This window comes from Anser brachyrhynchus (genome assembly GCF_964034855.1).
Source record: "Anser brachyrhynchus genome assembly, chromosome: 5".
Classification (NCBI taxonomy): domain Eukaryota; kingdom Metazoa; phylum Chordata; class Aves; order Anseriformes; family Anatidae; genus Anser; species Anser brachyrhynchus.
Genome location: NC_137699.1, coordinates 661,471 through 676,081, shown reverse-complemented (window position 1 = coordinate 676,081; position 14,611 = coordinate 661,471). Strand labels below are relative to the sequence as shown.

The 14,611-nt window shown below is 37.2% G+C and overlaps 2 protein-coding genes across 15 annotated transcripts in view; one reads left to right on the top strand and one right to left on the bottom strand.

Annotated features, from left to right (window-relative positions):
* BMAL1 (basic helix-loop-helix ARNT like 1) overlaps positions 1-1,068 on the top strand; it is a 49,247-nt gene extending 48,179 nt beyond the window's left edge. For all 10 annotated transcript variants that reach the window (XM_080593045.1, XM_080593047.1, XM_080593039.1 and 7 more), the window contains one exon: positions 369-1,068. In XM_080593045.1, coding sequence (XP_080449171.1) covers positions 369-529 — 161 coding nt within the window. In that variant the 3' untranslated portion in view covers positions 530-1,068. The remainder of the gene's footprint in view (positions 1-368) is intronic.
* Positions 1,069-1,405: 337 nt separating this feature from the next.
* Positions 1,406-14,611, bottom strand: part of BTBD10 (BTB domain containing 10) — a 30,278-nt gene continuing 17,072 nt past the window's right edge. For all 5 annotated transcript variants that reach the window (XM_080593051.1, XM_080593048.1, XM_080593049.1 and 2 more), the window contains 7 exons: positions 11,318-11,511; positions 9,623-9,908; positions 7,279-7,381; positions 6,396-6,516; positions 5,150-5,347; positions 4,055-4,165; positions 1,406-2,528 (listed from right to left, as the gene is read on the bottom strand). In XM_080593051.1, the coding sequence (XP_080449177.1) occupies positions 2,218-2,528; positions 4,055-4,165; positions 5,150-5,347; positions 6,396-6,516; positions 7,279-7,381; positions 9,623-9,908; positions 11,318-11,471 (1,284 nt within the window). In that variant the 5' untranslated portion in view covers positions 11,472-11,511 and the 3' untranslated portion in view covers positions 1,406-2,217. The remainder of the gene's footprint in view (positions 2,529-4,054; positions 4,166-5,149; positions 5,348-6,395; positions 6,517-7,278; positions 7,382-9,622; positions 9,909-11,317; positions 11,512-14,611) is intronic.

Here is a 14,611-nt window from a genome sequence, read left to right as displayed (position 1 = left end):
TTTGCTAGCTTACTTTGTATTACCATTTTTGAAGTGGCATTTGGATACCTTTCTTCTCTTGCTGAAGTGGTATGAATTAGCTGAATGCCTGACCTGATTTTTGTGAATACTTTCTCATAACTGGAGATGAGAAGGAAGGCTCACGGTCCTGGTCTGGTCATATCTAAGACGTGACCTAACCTTTGTGCTCTGACATGCAGGTGTCACTTGTATCCCTGAAACTCTGGTAAGCTGGATATCAAACATGTTAATCCTCCCCAGATAGTTAAGCCTGTTCAGATATTGTACTTCAAGTCATATGACAAGTGACCACAGCAAGTGCACACAATAAAACAACTTTTGACAACTTACTGCATTTATGTTTACAGGGGAGAACTCTCATATAGGCATTGACATGCTTGACAATGATCAAGGCTCCAGCAGCCCTAGCAATGATGAAGCAGCAATGGCAGTAATCATGAGCCTTCTTGAAGCAGATGCAGGTCTTGGTGGCCCTGTGGATTTCAGTGATTTGCCATGGCCCTTGTAAATGGTGCACCTCGCTTCAACATCCAAATATCAAAGTGCATTTATTGGTGGAGTTCTACAGTCTGTGAAGCTTGTTGGATTGAGAAGCTTTTATGTATGAATTTCATAAAAGCCATAAGAGAATGCAATTCATTATTCTACCACGTGTAACTTCAGACAAAGTGGAGTAACCCGCTACAGTGTTCTGTGTTGATTTGGTTAGCTGTGTATAGCTTGCAATACCTGTATATTTTGGATTTTGTTGTTTGATTTTTTTTTAAATCACTGTGCAACTCACTGGCATCAGTGGTAGCTTTTATATGCAAATGACCATTTCAGATGTATGGTGTGTTTTTACACTGCAAAACAGTCCCCATGTGGATATTTCTTATACCAATTGTACCATAAAGCTGTTTATTCATTCTTGTAAGAATCCTTTACTATAAATATTGTTGAAGTGTAATGTACTAGACAGTTAAATATTTTTGAAATAAATGTTTCCCTTGTTCTAAGATGGAGCATTTACTTTGATAAATAAATTTGATAAAACCCTGCTGAAAATGCATGCAGCAGCAGTTGCCTATTTATCAATTCTTTAGCTTTGGAGGAAAAGGTAAGAAAAACAATGCCTTACATGCACTTAAAGCATTCTGTCACTGATAAATTTTATAGAGAAGCTATTACTCATCAATTACTATTTCAACTAAGAGAAAAAATTAAAAGAATAAGGTGAGTTAAGACAGTCTGACAGTGCAACAGAGTTCTCTTTAATTTTAGGTAATACCTGTTTTTCACTGAGGTGGTTAATATTGTGATCTCCAACCACCCTGAGGAATAGAAAAGCAACTTTCAAAACTCATCTGTATACTTAATCTAATTCACGGATAATTCAAACTCATTAAAATAATGGAAATTTTATTTGCATGAAAAACTTGTTTACAATCATCAATAAATGAAGAATGAACTATTTGCATTTTCCTATTTCATGACACTTATGAAAAATTTAGTAAATAAATATTTGTGAACATATATTAAGGTAAGGCAAAATTTAAGATAAAGCCCCTATCGTTCACAACTTTTGAACATGGCTCACGCTGCAAACAAGTGAAAAAATTCACTGAAGAACTTTAACAAGATGTTACATGGGTAATTGAATCATGTCCTCAATCCAAAAACCCACTGGTAAGTAGTCTTGTGCTCAACCATATATAACCATATACAATAACTTTAAAAGGGTCAATCTATTCAGAGCAAAACTATTTACAATTAATAATTTTGATAGAAGCACTGTTAGTATTGTGCAATATGTTTATAAAAAATGGCTTGAAATTCCATTTATCAACCATTTGTAAAGTGCTACTATCAATTCCAATTCTGCATACTAACCCCTGTGTAACAATACTGAAGTACACTAGCCATCAGCATCCCATTGTTTTTGATGGGCTTAAGAGTGAGGACAGTCCAGCGTACAAATAACCAATGTCACAAACCTACTGGTAAACAAACACATGTATGTAACTGTAACCCCAGGATGTTTTAATCTGTACTCTTTCAAAAACAATCAGATACTCCCCTTGGACTTTTAAAAGGTCCATACTGCAATATCCTAAACGCTGTTAAACAATGGAGAAAACTGGAATTGCAGTGTAATATGAATTGAGTACAGAGTCACTTTAAAGTAGCATGCTTTTGTTTTCATAACAGTCTAGGTCAGAGGAGGGGGTTTTGTCCCTCAGTATCCATCTCACTGTTATTAGGTAAAGGATGAATAGGCAGAATATCCAACTCATCTACTTGGGGGGTAGGATGCATTACCACAAGCTGGTCCTGGGGTATATCTGCTGCCGCTGCTGCTAAATTTGTGATAGATTTGCTTTTCACGCACTGAAAGTCAACATGCCGACTCTTTCCTTCTTCCTTCTCCCATGACATCCGAATAAATGGCCTTTGGACATAGTTGTAAATCACCTCTGGCCTTCCGCCTGGTCGCTTTTTCACTTTCTCTTTGTATGTAGGGTAACCTAAGATACAGAATACAGCATAAGTTAACATTTCCTGTACTGTCTAGTTCAGGGTTTTCCTTCACACACACAAAAAGCAACATGTGGAAACATAATGAAAATTAGTAGTTGTTACTATCAGCATCCTGAATGGAAACATTCAATTGTGGTGTTCTTAATGTTATCTAAGCAGGGACAACATAGAGACAGATGCTAAAATACCACAGAAAGTGTAACGAAAGAGACTAACGCTATTGATAATGTGGATGTTGTCACAAGACAACTCTCCAAATTTTACAGGCAAAGCCAGTTGCTTTTTCCTTGGACCAAAAGTGTCAGGCTATTTTTAATACACTAACCTGGAAAGCAAGAAACTGGACCTCAAAAGTAGAGAGCAGTGTTGCTCTGATCTGTGGTTTAAGTTCCCAAGCAGAGTCTTAGCACTTTCATCTCACATTCTGCCCAGCTCCCCCAGTTCAGAAAATACATAGTTTTAAACCAATTATCAATTCTGGTTATGCTATGTTCAAGTCATCTCTCCCCTCTGCCCTAAGCAATGATTTTCATTACTAGGAAGTTGCATATTACTGTAGGGTACTAGCATTACAATTTAGTTCATTGCATATTACTGTGGGGTACTAGCATTACAATTTAGTTCAATAGTTGCTCTTTGTCTAAAACAAAAAATGCCAGCAGAAATAATCTGGTGTTAGCCAGTGTTACAGACAAAAACAGTTCTTGTTTAGTTTAATGGCATGTCAGTCTGAAGGCTTGCACTTCGTTCAGTTGAACTTATTTTTGAAGATTGCAAGCTGTTAAAGCATTTGCTTTTGGTTGGCAAGTTACAAATGTAACCATGACAACTTGGTAAGTGAATGCTAAAAATCCTGCAAATTACAAAGACTGGATTTTTAAACATTTGGGCCAACAATCAGAAAGAAAATGAAATACAGAGCAACCCAGTTGTTATATTCATGATAAAAATCTAAGACAACTAACTGTAATTGTTTTTTGCAAGGCCAAAGCTGAGACTTTACAGATCAGCATCCTCAATTTACAGGACTTTTATTTCAGATTAATATTTCCTTGCATCTTAGTGATCCGTTTGATAGGTTTGTATTTCCTGAAAACATCTACCTACAATTTAATTTTTTCATTTCAAGCCCTGAAAAAAGCACCAGGCCAAGAACAGAACGAAGCTGTAAAAATGCACCATGACTCAAAGTACAGTAAGAACAGAGAAGATTCTGCATGAAAAATAAAGGGAAAAGGCATTAAATGCAGCTGTAAGACAGGAGAAACCACCTAAGTTACTCAGTAAGCAGTCTAGCAGCTATATAAAATATTGCAGACTAGTGATGAGCCTGTAATCAGGTTTTCCAGCTGGACCAGTTGTTTCTTGGGTACCACTCTCCCAGCCATTTTATCATCTAGCCTCAATATGAAAGATGAGTCACTATTTCTTTAACTGTACAGATGATCATAAAGCAGGCAAGTACAACAGACCTGCTTTCCAAAGAGTTAGTTGTAAGCAATACTTTTCGTACCTTCAATGCCCAATCGGATCTTCTTGAGTCCTCTTTCCTTCAAAACAGATTTGGCCACATCTCTATTTTCAATGTATTTGAAGAATCGATACAACTTTGTGCTGTAAATAACTAAAAATATATTTTAATTAGGAATAATTGTATTAAAAGTTTATATTTCTAATCCTACAAACAGCAAGATTTCATTGTCCTGCTCTACTCATGTAATTCTATTTCAGAATGAGGGGGAGAGACTTAAAAACTCCTTAAAATATCCAAAACAGAAATCAGATAAAAGTAGCCAAAGGCACTGTGAAACTTGTTGGTTTTGTGTTTTGGGTTTTTTCCCCTATCAATTTATCCTGTCTCATACACTTAGTTTTTTGCTGGATTCAGGAATATAATAAGACAATTCATCAACCACATTATATACTCTGTATACTCCCAGGCCCCTCTACAGAAAAGGACTTCTTTCCCCACCCCCTTAAGATGGAATTCATGCAGACATTTTAGGTGGGCCGCACATTTTAGGTAGGGCTGTAGGTTAGCATCCTCCAAAAATGTTAGCTTTTTTTAAAAAAAAGCCATACAGCTTAAAGAGACTTCTAGAAAGATTTTATGCTATTAGAGTACAAAGGGTACTTCAAGCTCCTACATTCCCCTCAAAACTCTGAATTCTGAGTTTTCACATTGAAGAGATTTCCAGCAGCAAGGACACCATACATCCAGGGAAGACCACTGTTCAGTGCTTTAACTCATCTATAGATGAAATTCTTACACTTCAAAATATTGACACCCCCCCCCCCCCAGTTACTCTCACACAATAAACATGACTCCTATCCATCTTTCTGAGCACTTTCTGAAAAAGTAATTCCTCCCCACCTCATTGACCGGTATTAAAAGTTATCTCCTCTTTTTAATTGAACATAACACGCAACATATGCTTGAACAAAGGAAAATAGTAAGCAGAACTGCCAAAGCAAAGCTTTTGTGAAGCATTAAGGATTTTGTAAACACTTTGCTAACAGTGCTTATGTATAAATAAGTTGAATGAGCACACTGACTACTACCTCTACCATAGAGATGGCTTGGTGGAAACAATGAAAATAAACTTACTTTGTGAATACTCCTCTCCCATTTGTGGAGGATATTCTTCATCCCAGTCAACAACATCATCATCTGTCAGCACAACAATGTGGCACTCCCTCTCACCACTTTGGGCACTGGCTACCATTAATGGGAGAATCATTTCCTCTAGATAAAACTCAAATTGTTTGCGAGCACCATCATTTGACAATTCATGCATGAGAGCACCTGGAACAAAATTTTAAAAAGCAGACATTTTAAAGTTTGGTAAAGAAATGAAGGCAGGAGCAAGAAACACGGCAGTTCTGTTTGTGTTATTTACTGCAGACATCTGTAAAGACACTGTTAGTTTATTAGTTTGTGTAAGATCAGAACTTTTTCAAATTTTTACCAGAACCCACACCAGAAGTTCAAACTGATAGGATTGTCCTGCAGATATTAACATTCTGTTGGGTAGACAGTGGCATGACTTCAAGTAGATCTCCTTAATGTTTTTACTACCACTAAACATTTGGTAATTGTATGCAAGTCTCCTCTTGGGCTTCCTAAAAGGAAACACTATTTCAGCCAGTTGTGAAGGAGTAGCACATGCAACCCACTTTTCATAAGAATTAGCTTAAAACTAATGCCTCTCAAAATCCTCCTACTATCGCCTGTGAAATCCTTCTGCTAAGGACAAGGTGCACTGAATGTGACTCAGCAGCCAACGCACTGTGAGCTTGCATGTGTCACTGGGCACTGCACAAACACGAGATCCCAGGAATCAAAGACAGGCCAGTTCATTTTAAACATCAGCCAAAGCTTTGCCTGTGTTCAGGAAGAAACAAGCTGGACAGTTGCTACACGCTCAGATGAGCCTTACATCACCAGCAAAGCTGTACTTTTGCTAGCAACGCAGCTTAATTCTCATAAGCAAGGAGGTGAATAACTTATCCTCTCTCTCTTCTGCAAAAAGATACTACTTAACATTACTGTATTTGTACTGCAAATGAATCACAAAAGTTTAAACTTGTTAGACTTCCACACTGCCCACCATAGCAGAAAAATATCCAAATATCAGATAATTCAATATCTAAACCATTATTCTTCACAAACTGCACATCCATCATCTTTAGAGCCATATTATGTAAGAGGATGTAATAGGATGTATCTTGCTCATGTAGTATCAGACATGTTCCTTACTTCACTAAAGGATACAATTCAGAATTAATCCCTCCATGTATTTGCTTATATTAGTTTATACAATGTAAGTCATTTTTAAAAGTTCCATACTTACTGAGATCTCTGCATTTAATGGTACTATACTCAAAAGAGATACAGAGATAGTCACATGCTTCTCTCAATTCAGGAATAGATATCCCATCAGGACAGCGTATCACTCCAGTCTTGTAGTAATCCTGAGGTAATGCAGCAAACAAACAAGCACAAATCACTTAAACATCTACTGACAAATACATTTCAGCCTCAAAAATCAAATTATTTCTCCACAATAAAACCCTGTAAAAAGAAACATACAATTTAATGAATATTATTGTCCTCAAATTCTTCAAGTTACTCAGATAGCTGCTTTCAGAGCAGTAAGCTCTGGTTAAAACAATTGTTTAAGCAAAAACTATTAATAGAAATCATTTTGGTGCATGTATGATGCTTTTTATATATACACTTCACTCAGCTTTTGCTATTTCACTTCCACTGACAAAGCAGTATAGCATCTTTACTTCTTTATGTAGACATGAAATATGTAAGGGCACATTTTCTTCTGAGACTGAAGTTTGCTTTTCTCCTGTGGCCTGCAGTAAGTTAACTTTCAGTAGTGTATTTTAACTAATTTTAGCACACGGAATGAATAGAATATATCTGAACTAGGTGAACTAGATGCATAGAAGGTAAATAGATTTCTGGCAGTCTGTATTTTTTTTAGTTGGTTTTATGTATTCACCCTGGCTTTCACATGCATGTTATCTAGAAAACCTAAGAGTGTTTTCATGTCAAACAACTTCCCCCTCTTGAGAACAATACAGAAAAACAGTGTTTGTTCCATCCAATAAGTCCAGATACATAAGTAAGGCTAAATAAAGAACTTACATTTCTTAATACTTACAGTGCTTGCCCTAACAATACTTTTAGTACCTGCCTTTTTTTACTCCGTAAAAACTCACCAGAATAGCACGAAACACGGTAGACCCAATTCCTTCAGCAACTTCATACTCTCCTTTTTCATTAGGACGTGTGAAGTTATGTTCTCTGCCTGATCCAAACATCCTGCTCAAAAATAAGCAGTTAGTTATGTTACTATGTCCTTGCTATGCTTTTTTTTTTGTGAATTTATGAAGTCAAACATCAGAAACTGCACTCAAAAAGCAAGGAATAAAACCAGCCTATTTACGTACATACAGTTTGGTTTATAATTAGCAAGACTACTAGAAAATAGAAAGCTCAGTGGAACTCTAGAAGGACTAGCTTTCTCTAACATTAACTTGCCAATATCATTTGATCAAAAGAGTAGTCAAAGCAAGCCATTTCCTGACAATTCCAGAGGCTGTGGGAGGAACCCCAAAAAAGCCTTTTTGTCCATTTGTGGTGGGTGTTGCAGTAGACCAGACTTTGTTGTGGAATTCTATTCAAAAACACCTGAGTAGTTTAAGAAACAGAACCAAGCACTCAAGCACATGCAACTCACTACAGTTTAATTTAAGATATTTAGTTAACTCCAAAATTAAAAATAACATTCTGATAGAAGATGAACAAATAGAACAAATTCACTTTTTTCACTTAATGATTTGACATGCATTTTCTGACCACTTTTGAAGCCAAGAAACATTTACGAAAACAGTGGTCTGTAACAGGATACAGGCTTGAGGCAAAGAATATATTCTTATTTAGTTACTTTTACCTCCTAGAGTACTCTAGTTAAGCAATTCCTGCTCAGTGTCCTGTGAACCGACACTGGGGAAGAGTGGGTTTATAAATAACTTGCATTTTAGAACACTATTCCCACATTTTTATTAACCTACTTTTGAATCAGCAGAAGATAAAATAAGCTTGTTCCTTGAACCAGTCCCCAAGGGAGAATAACACATCAACACACGCACAAGAAAAATCTACTGCATTAGCCAGCACCACTTACTCCAAAGCTGGACATGAAAAGAAAGACTGTTTCAACACATGCTGATACACCACCCGTTTGTTAGTCTGTATAGTTTTTGTGTGTGTGTGTGATATATATATATGTATGGATATATATACACACACACAAAACGTATTGTAAGTATGCAAACGCCTTACATAATTTATTTAATGATTGCTTTGATTTATTTCCCTTTACTGTTTATACAGAATCAGGAGTTGGACTTGATGATCCTTATGGGTCCCTTCCAACTCGGGATATTCTATGATTCTAACAGCTTTTTTGTCTCTCTGTAACTCTTCCCTCAACTTTCCACAAAATGGGGAACAAGGTACCATTTATCCCACATAGGGGTCATTTAAACAAAGCATGAAGTTGGTTCATTGTATATACAACCTGTGCCTTGACAAATAGATTCATATATACATAATTCATATATATATATATATACTAATTCATATATACATAATATATGTATAGTATATATATATATTATATAATATATATAATTCATATATATATATTAATTCATATATACATAATTAAAATATGATTATATCCTTTTGGACTGAGAAACGTCCAAAACACTTGCTTTTCTGTTTTTAAATGAAAAAGCCAAATCCAAAGCAACACAGGCAGAACAAGTCCTTCTTGCTGCAAGTTTGTAAGCATTGATCTCTACATCTGGATAATGTGAAAACAGTCAGTATCCAAGCAAGTAAAGTATAGAATCTTTTCCCATGTAAACATGTTAAATAAGTAGCTCATTATAGATTCTATAGGAAATATTAGACACAAATACGTGGACTTTCATTCAACTACTGACCATTTTAAACATTAGTTCTCTTTGCTAAGACTCTGACATGTTATACTGACAATACCCATTTGACATTCCCCTTTCCAAAAAGCATTTCAGAAGATAAATATGTTGAGTTTGAATGCTGTGCACATAAGCCCATTAAGACAAAAAACACCTTCAAGTTTTCCTCCTTGCTGCTTTTGAAAAAGATTAAATGTTCATGACTTTGTTTTATGAAACAACTAGGTTTAAAAACAGATAGCATGAGGCAGACTCGATACAGAAGTGATGCCCAGAAAGACAGAAGGAAATGAATACCATTCTCATATGAAATGTTAATTTACTTATGATGTCTCTAGGTAATAGACATCCACTGACATCTCTGCCAAGCAGAGAACTTTCATCTCTTTTCTCACTTAAAGACCTTTACAAACTTATAATATCAAGTGTTAGAAGATCAGCTGGAGCAATGAGTTCAACTGCCATTTAAATAGTTTTAGTACCTTTCAAAAACACACCTACAAAATGACTCTCACCTACAGTTAGAGATTAAGGAGAGGGAAAAAAAGATACAAACCTGCCCAACATTGTATTAGGCTGTGCAGTGAAAATAGAAGGATCCACAACAAATCTGGTGTTGTCCACTATGAGTGTTACTCGTTCAGAAGTTCTTACATTCCGAGCTCCTTCTTTTCCATTTTCATATACAAACACCATTTCTCCACCAGCCTTGCAGCTCCCATCTGAACTTGACTGGCTACTGTTTCTGCTGCTGTTCCCCATGCTAACAGTGGAACCATTAGGCGAAGTCTTTTGAGGACGAGGGCTGCTTGGTCGAGATGAACTGTGATCCTTTTCTCGATCTTAAGAGGGAAAAAGGTGGAGGGAGAAAAACAAAAACCAAAAATTATAACTTCACATAAGCTCTATGCAGCTTGTATGTTTCCAGGGACATAACATGCCAAACTGATAAAAACTCAGTTAAAGCTATTCTAGTTAAAGAAGCCATCAAAAATAGCTACTGTCTACATATGAGAACGCAAAGTTTCTACTATTTGGTGATCACAGAATGGTTTGGGTTGGAAGGGACCTCTGAAGATCATTTAAAGTCCAGCCCTCCTGCCACAGGTAGGGACATCTTTCACTTGATCAGGTTGCCCAAAGCCCCACCGAACCTGACCATAAACTCTTCCAACAATGAGCTATCTGAAACTTCTCTGGGAAATTTATTTTACTGTCTCACCACCCTCATAAATTATATATAATTATATATGTATGTATGTATTCTTCCTTACATTCAATCTAAATCTACCCTCTTCCAACTTCAAGTCATTACCATCTTGTCCTGTCAGTATGGACCTTGGTAAAAAGTCTCCCCCTGTATTTCTTTTAACCCCCCTTTATGTATTAAAATGTTGCAAATAAGGTCTCCCTGGAGCCTTCTCTTCTCCCGGCTAGACAATTCCAGCTGGACCCTCTGGACCCACTCTAACAGCTCCACATGTTTCTTGTGCTTGCAGCCCCAGAGCTGAATGCAGGACTCCACGTGGGGCTTCACAAGGGCAGAGTAGAAGGGGAGAAACCCCTCGACCTGCTAGCCATGCTTATCTTTAGGCAGTTCAGGATACAATCAGTTTTCTGAGCTGCAAGCGCACACTGCCAGCTCACATCCAATTTTTTACCACCTGTATTCCCAAGAACTTCTCCAGAGGGCTGCTCTCAACCAATTAATTACCCATACTGTACTGATATTAGGGATCACCCCAATCCAGCTAGTAGGATCTTGCAGTTGGCATTGCTGAACCTCACAAAGTTCACATCAAACCACCTTGTCTCCCCAAACTCCTGACAAGAAAACTTTTGCATTCTAATATTGAAAAAGCAAATCAACATAATATTGGAGCTATGCATTGCAGTTTTTGTTCAGTGCTATAGCTTAAAGAAACATATTAGGTTTTGTCATTTAATTAAAAAAAACACCTCTATTTCTGTGTAGTCAAACCCTACCAAATAAACCAGAAATTTAGTCTATTCTCCTCTTAGGAAAACTAGATCAGATCATTCTTGTGATTCAAATTAAATACAGTCATAACTGTTATGTATTCCTACATGATGTTCTAGCAAAAAAAGGGTACTGCCAGCCCACGGCACATCTAAGAAATCTGAATGTTGTGGCATCAACAAAAATAATGCTTTTTATTGTATTTCTTTAACAAAATGGTAATTAAGCTTAAAAAACGTTAATCCTGAAATGTTATAGATCTGAACACACCAGAATGGTACTGTCTTGTTGGTGAAGTAACATTCCTGATGCATGGAGTGAGCTGAGATTCTGTTCTTTCATGGGATGAGTCACGAGACCTGTCACTTGATCTGCGTCTGTCCCTTGATCTCTCATGTCCACCACTTGCCCCCTGGAGGCTCATTTTTGTACAGTCTATTCCTTTAGCAACACGAGATGAGGTGCTGAAAACAGAAGAAAAATGTTCAGCATTTCAAAATTTCAGAAACATTGTACATTTAAATTTTAAAGGCATCCAGAACATGTACATAGAGTGTAAATTGTGAAGATTAATATTATTCACATCCATTTTCTTTCTTTGCTGTACTCATATTGACATTTGCAAACATAAACAATGGTCTGGAACATTACGACAACAGCAAGAATTAGCTGGTTGTTGCTCCATGATCTACAAAGAGATGCTGCTTGATCCGATGAGACTACCTGCAAACCTGCAATCACAAAAATCCCTTCCAGAACAGGTTATTCAAATACAAATGAATATTTAATCTTGGTTCTTATTGTTAAATTAAGTGCTCTAATCAAACGATGAAACCAAAAGTTAGGGGTCATTTTTTTCAATAAAACCTGGTTTGGAAAACATTTCTCAGAGCACAGGCTTTTAGTATTGAGTTAGCTTTTTTCCTCCCTTTGCAACTTGCCCTTTTTAAAGTAGATCAGTCTTTAACTAGTTAATACATCAAGACACACCAGCCAAAATTTTACCAGCCAGGAGTTTATCTCTGTGCATTCTTTTTTAAATTTTCAGTTACTCTTTGAAGGAGCAATAATAAGTGACCACAACTAATACAGCAAACATACAAACTATATTGTTAAAGCTAAGACCTACAGCACTGTCAGTAACAAGCAGGACATTTGCTTTAAACTAGCAGATTTTAATTTAATGGTTTAAAGTGTTTTTTGTTTGTTTTGTTTTTTGTTTTAAGACTGAAAAAGTTATGTTACATCCCCTATGTTAAGATACTGATTCTATTTTGTAATTAATTATTAAACCTATCAATAAAACCTCTCAGTCTCAAGGTTCAGTACTCTCAGAAACTACGAAAAAAATTAATAGCATTTTGCAAAAGCTATTGCTGAATTTTACATATGTACTTTGTACTCTTTACATATTCCTTTGTACTCTTAAATGAGATTTCCTATCAGCAGAGCACAGACACATCTGCGTCTTTGTACCCCACCAGAATTCCTAAATCACTTCCTTCCCTATGTGCCTTTCAAGCACAGGCATGGAAATGTTCCATATTTATGGGGCATAAGCTTAACTGAGAGGAACTTTCCCAAAACCTCAGGTACTGGGCAACCGAGACAGAAATGCAGGCAGCTACAAGATCTGACAGGCAAAGACAAGTAATCATTTCCCACAGGATCCTCAATGTTCCACTTGTCTGCAGCCTGTGAATCCCACCATTTACCAAAAGACCTTAAACATGATTGCTAGGAATGCTGTAGCATTCAAGAACATGAAGAGGTAAGAATAAGGCCCTAGCTAAGAAGAAATTTTTACAAGTATGAACAAGCAAGTTGAGCAGAATATTCTATTTTTAAGTTGCTTTAAAGTAGTGACCAAAAAAACCAACAAAAACAAAAAATCACCACGCAGGACTAGTCCAAAAAGCAAGCATCTAACTTGACATATTTCAGCTTTGTGTTTCAGTGACTGATAAGAGGAAGAACATAAATCAGAACAAAAAACCTGTAACAGATCATCTTCATTTTACATTGGTGCTAAAAATGGCCTAGAATGAGTATTAGCACAATGCAAAGAATAAGAAATATACTCTCAGCTAAGGAACATAAGTTTCCCCCCACACCATTTGAGGGAAAGAGCTTGTATCTGATAAAACAGAAGTTTGGTGCAGAGAGAATGTACTGCAATACTGTTTCCTGCCAAGCTTAAAATATGCTGCAATAAGACATGCATCTTTAAGATGAGAAGTCAGCCAAAGGTCTATTGAATAAGGCAAAACAACTGCAAGACTTGCTCATGGCTGGAAGTGTTCAGATTTTACAGTTTAAGAATTAAGATCCAAACACTTTCATTAAATGAAAATAGTATTTTTCACAGGACTTTCAATGTTATTTTGAGTATATGAAGATGTATTTCAGCACAGCTAATCCATTTCCTTACTTATTTTGTTCCTTTAAATTCTGTATTATGAAAATAAAATGTACAGAAGTTTGCAAGGGTAAGATCTGCCAACCTCCCTTTCAAGGACCATCAACAATTCCGGAAAATCTTTACACCTTTTCTTTAATACTAGCTAAAGCATACAGAAGCTAACCATTTAAATAGGTATGAAATATGACTCCAAAGCATCAGGAATGGAGGACTGTAGCCTATACTTAAAATCTAACATGAACCCAAAGTCTGAATGCTGTTTATAATGATTAATTAGTAATTACACTACAGCTAAACTTCCCAAGAAATGGTCACGCACTTAAGAAAATTCCATCTCATGTTCGCCTATGGGGTCGGAGCACGATGTGCAGATACAAACCAGCTACCAAACTTGTACCCAGCAGTACTGCGGAGAGTATCTCAGCAAACCCTGACAGAGCCTTTTGCAACAGCGCATTTCAATCCTAGCCCCAATATTTTTAACCATGCTGTGAGAAACCTGAGTTTTGCAGGTGCCAGATTTTATAGCATCTAAGTGTATGCCTCTGTTTATCTACAGCTGAAGTGCTCTAGTTTCTTTATGGGACATATGCTAGAAAATGAAACCAAACCACTGTAAGGGCAGGTAAGCCTATCATGCATTTTGGCAGAGCTGACATGAACTACCCTTTAACAGAGATGACAATTGGAATGTGTTCCTTAATCCAGAAAAATATGTGAAGATGCACTCCCCTCAAAGCTGTGATTCAGAGTTCACATTGCAGTGGGATGAGCCCAGGTTAATAATCTCTTGGCAGGAGCTGAGAAAAACAGGTGCTGCAGGAAGCGGCACTGACTCAGTCAGCCTCACACTTCCCTCCTCGCTCGTGGCTGCACGAGGGACTAAGCTGGTGGCGACTGTCAGCCACAGCCCCGTGCTCAGCCTGGCATGAGCCTGGACACAGCCCCTGCTGCTGCCCCCAGCTCCGCGACAGAGGCCGCCAGCCAGGAGGGCAGGACCCTCACCTACCCAGCCGTTTCTGAGCCTGGCAGAGTAGCAAAGAGTGTTGAAGAAGAGTTTTTGAGATGCAGCTGGACACGCCGTTAGTCTGGTCTACTTCTATGCTGCCCTTGTCTCCCTTTAACGTACAGCTTAGTGCTGA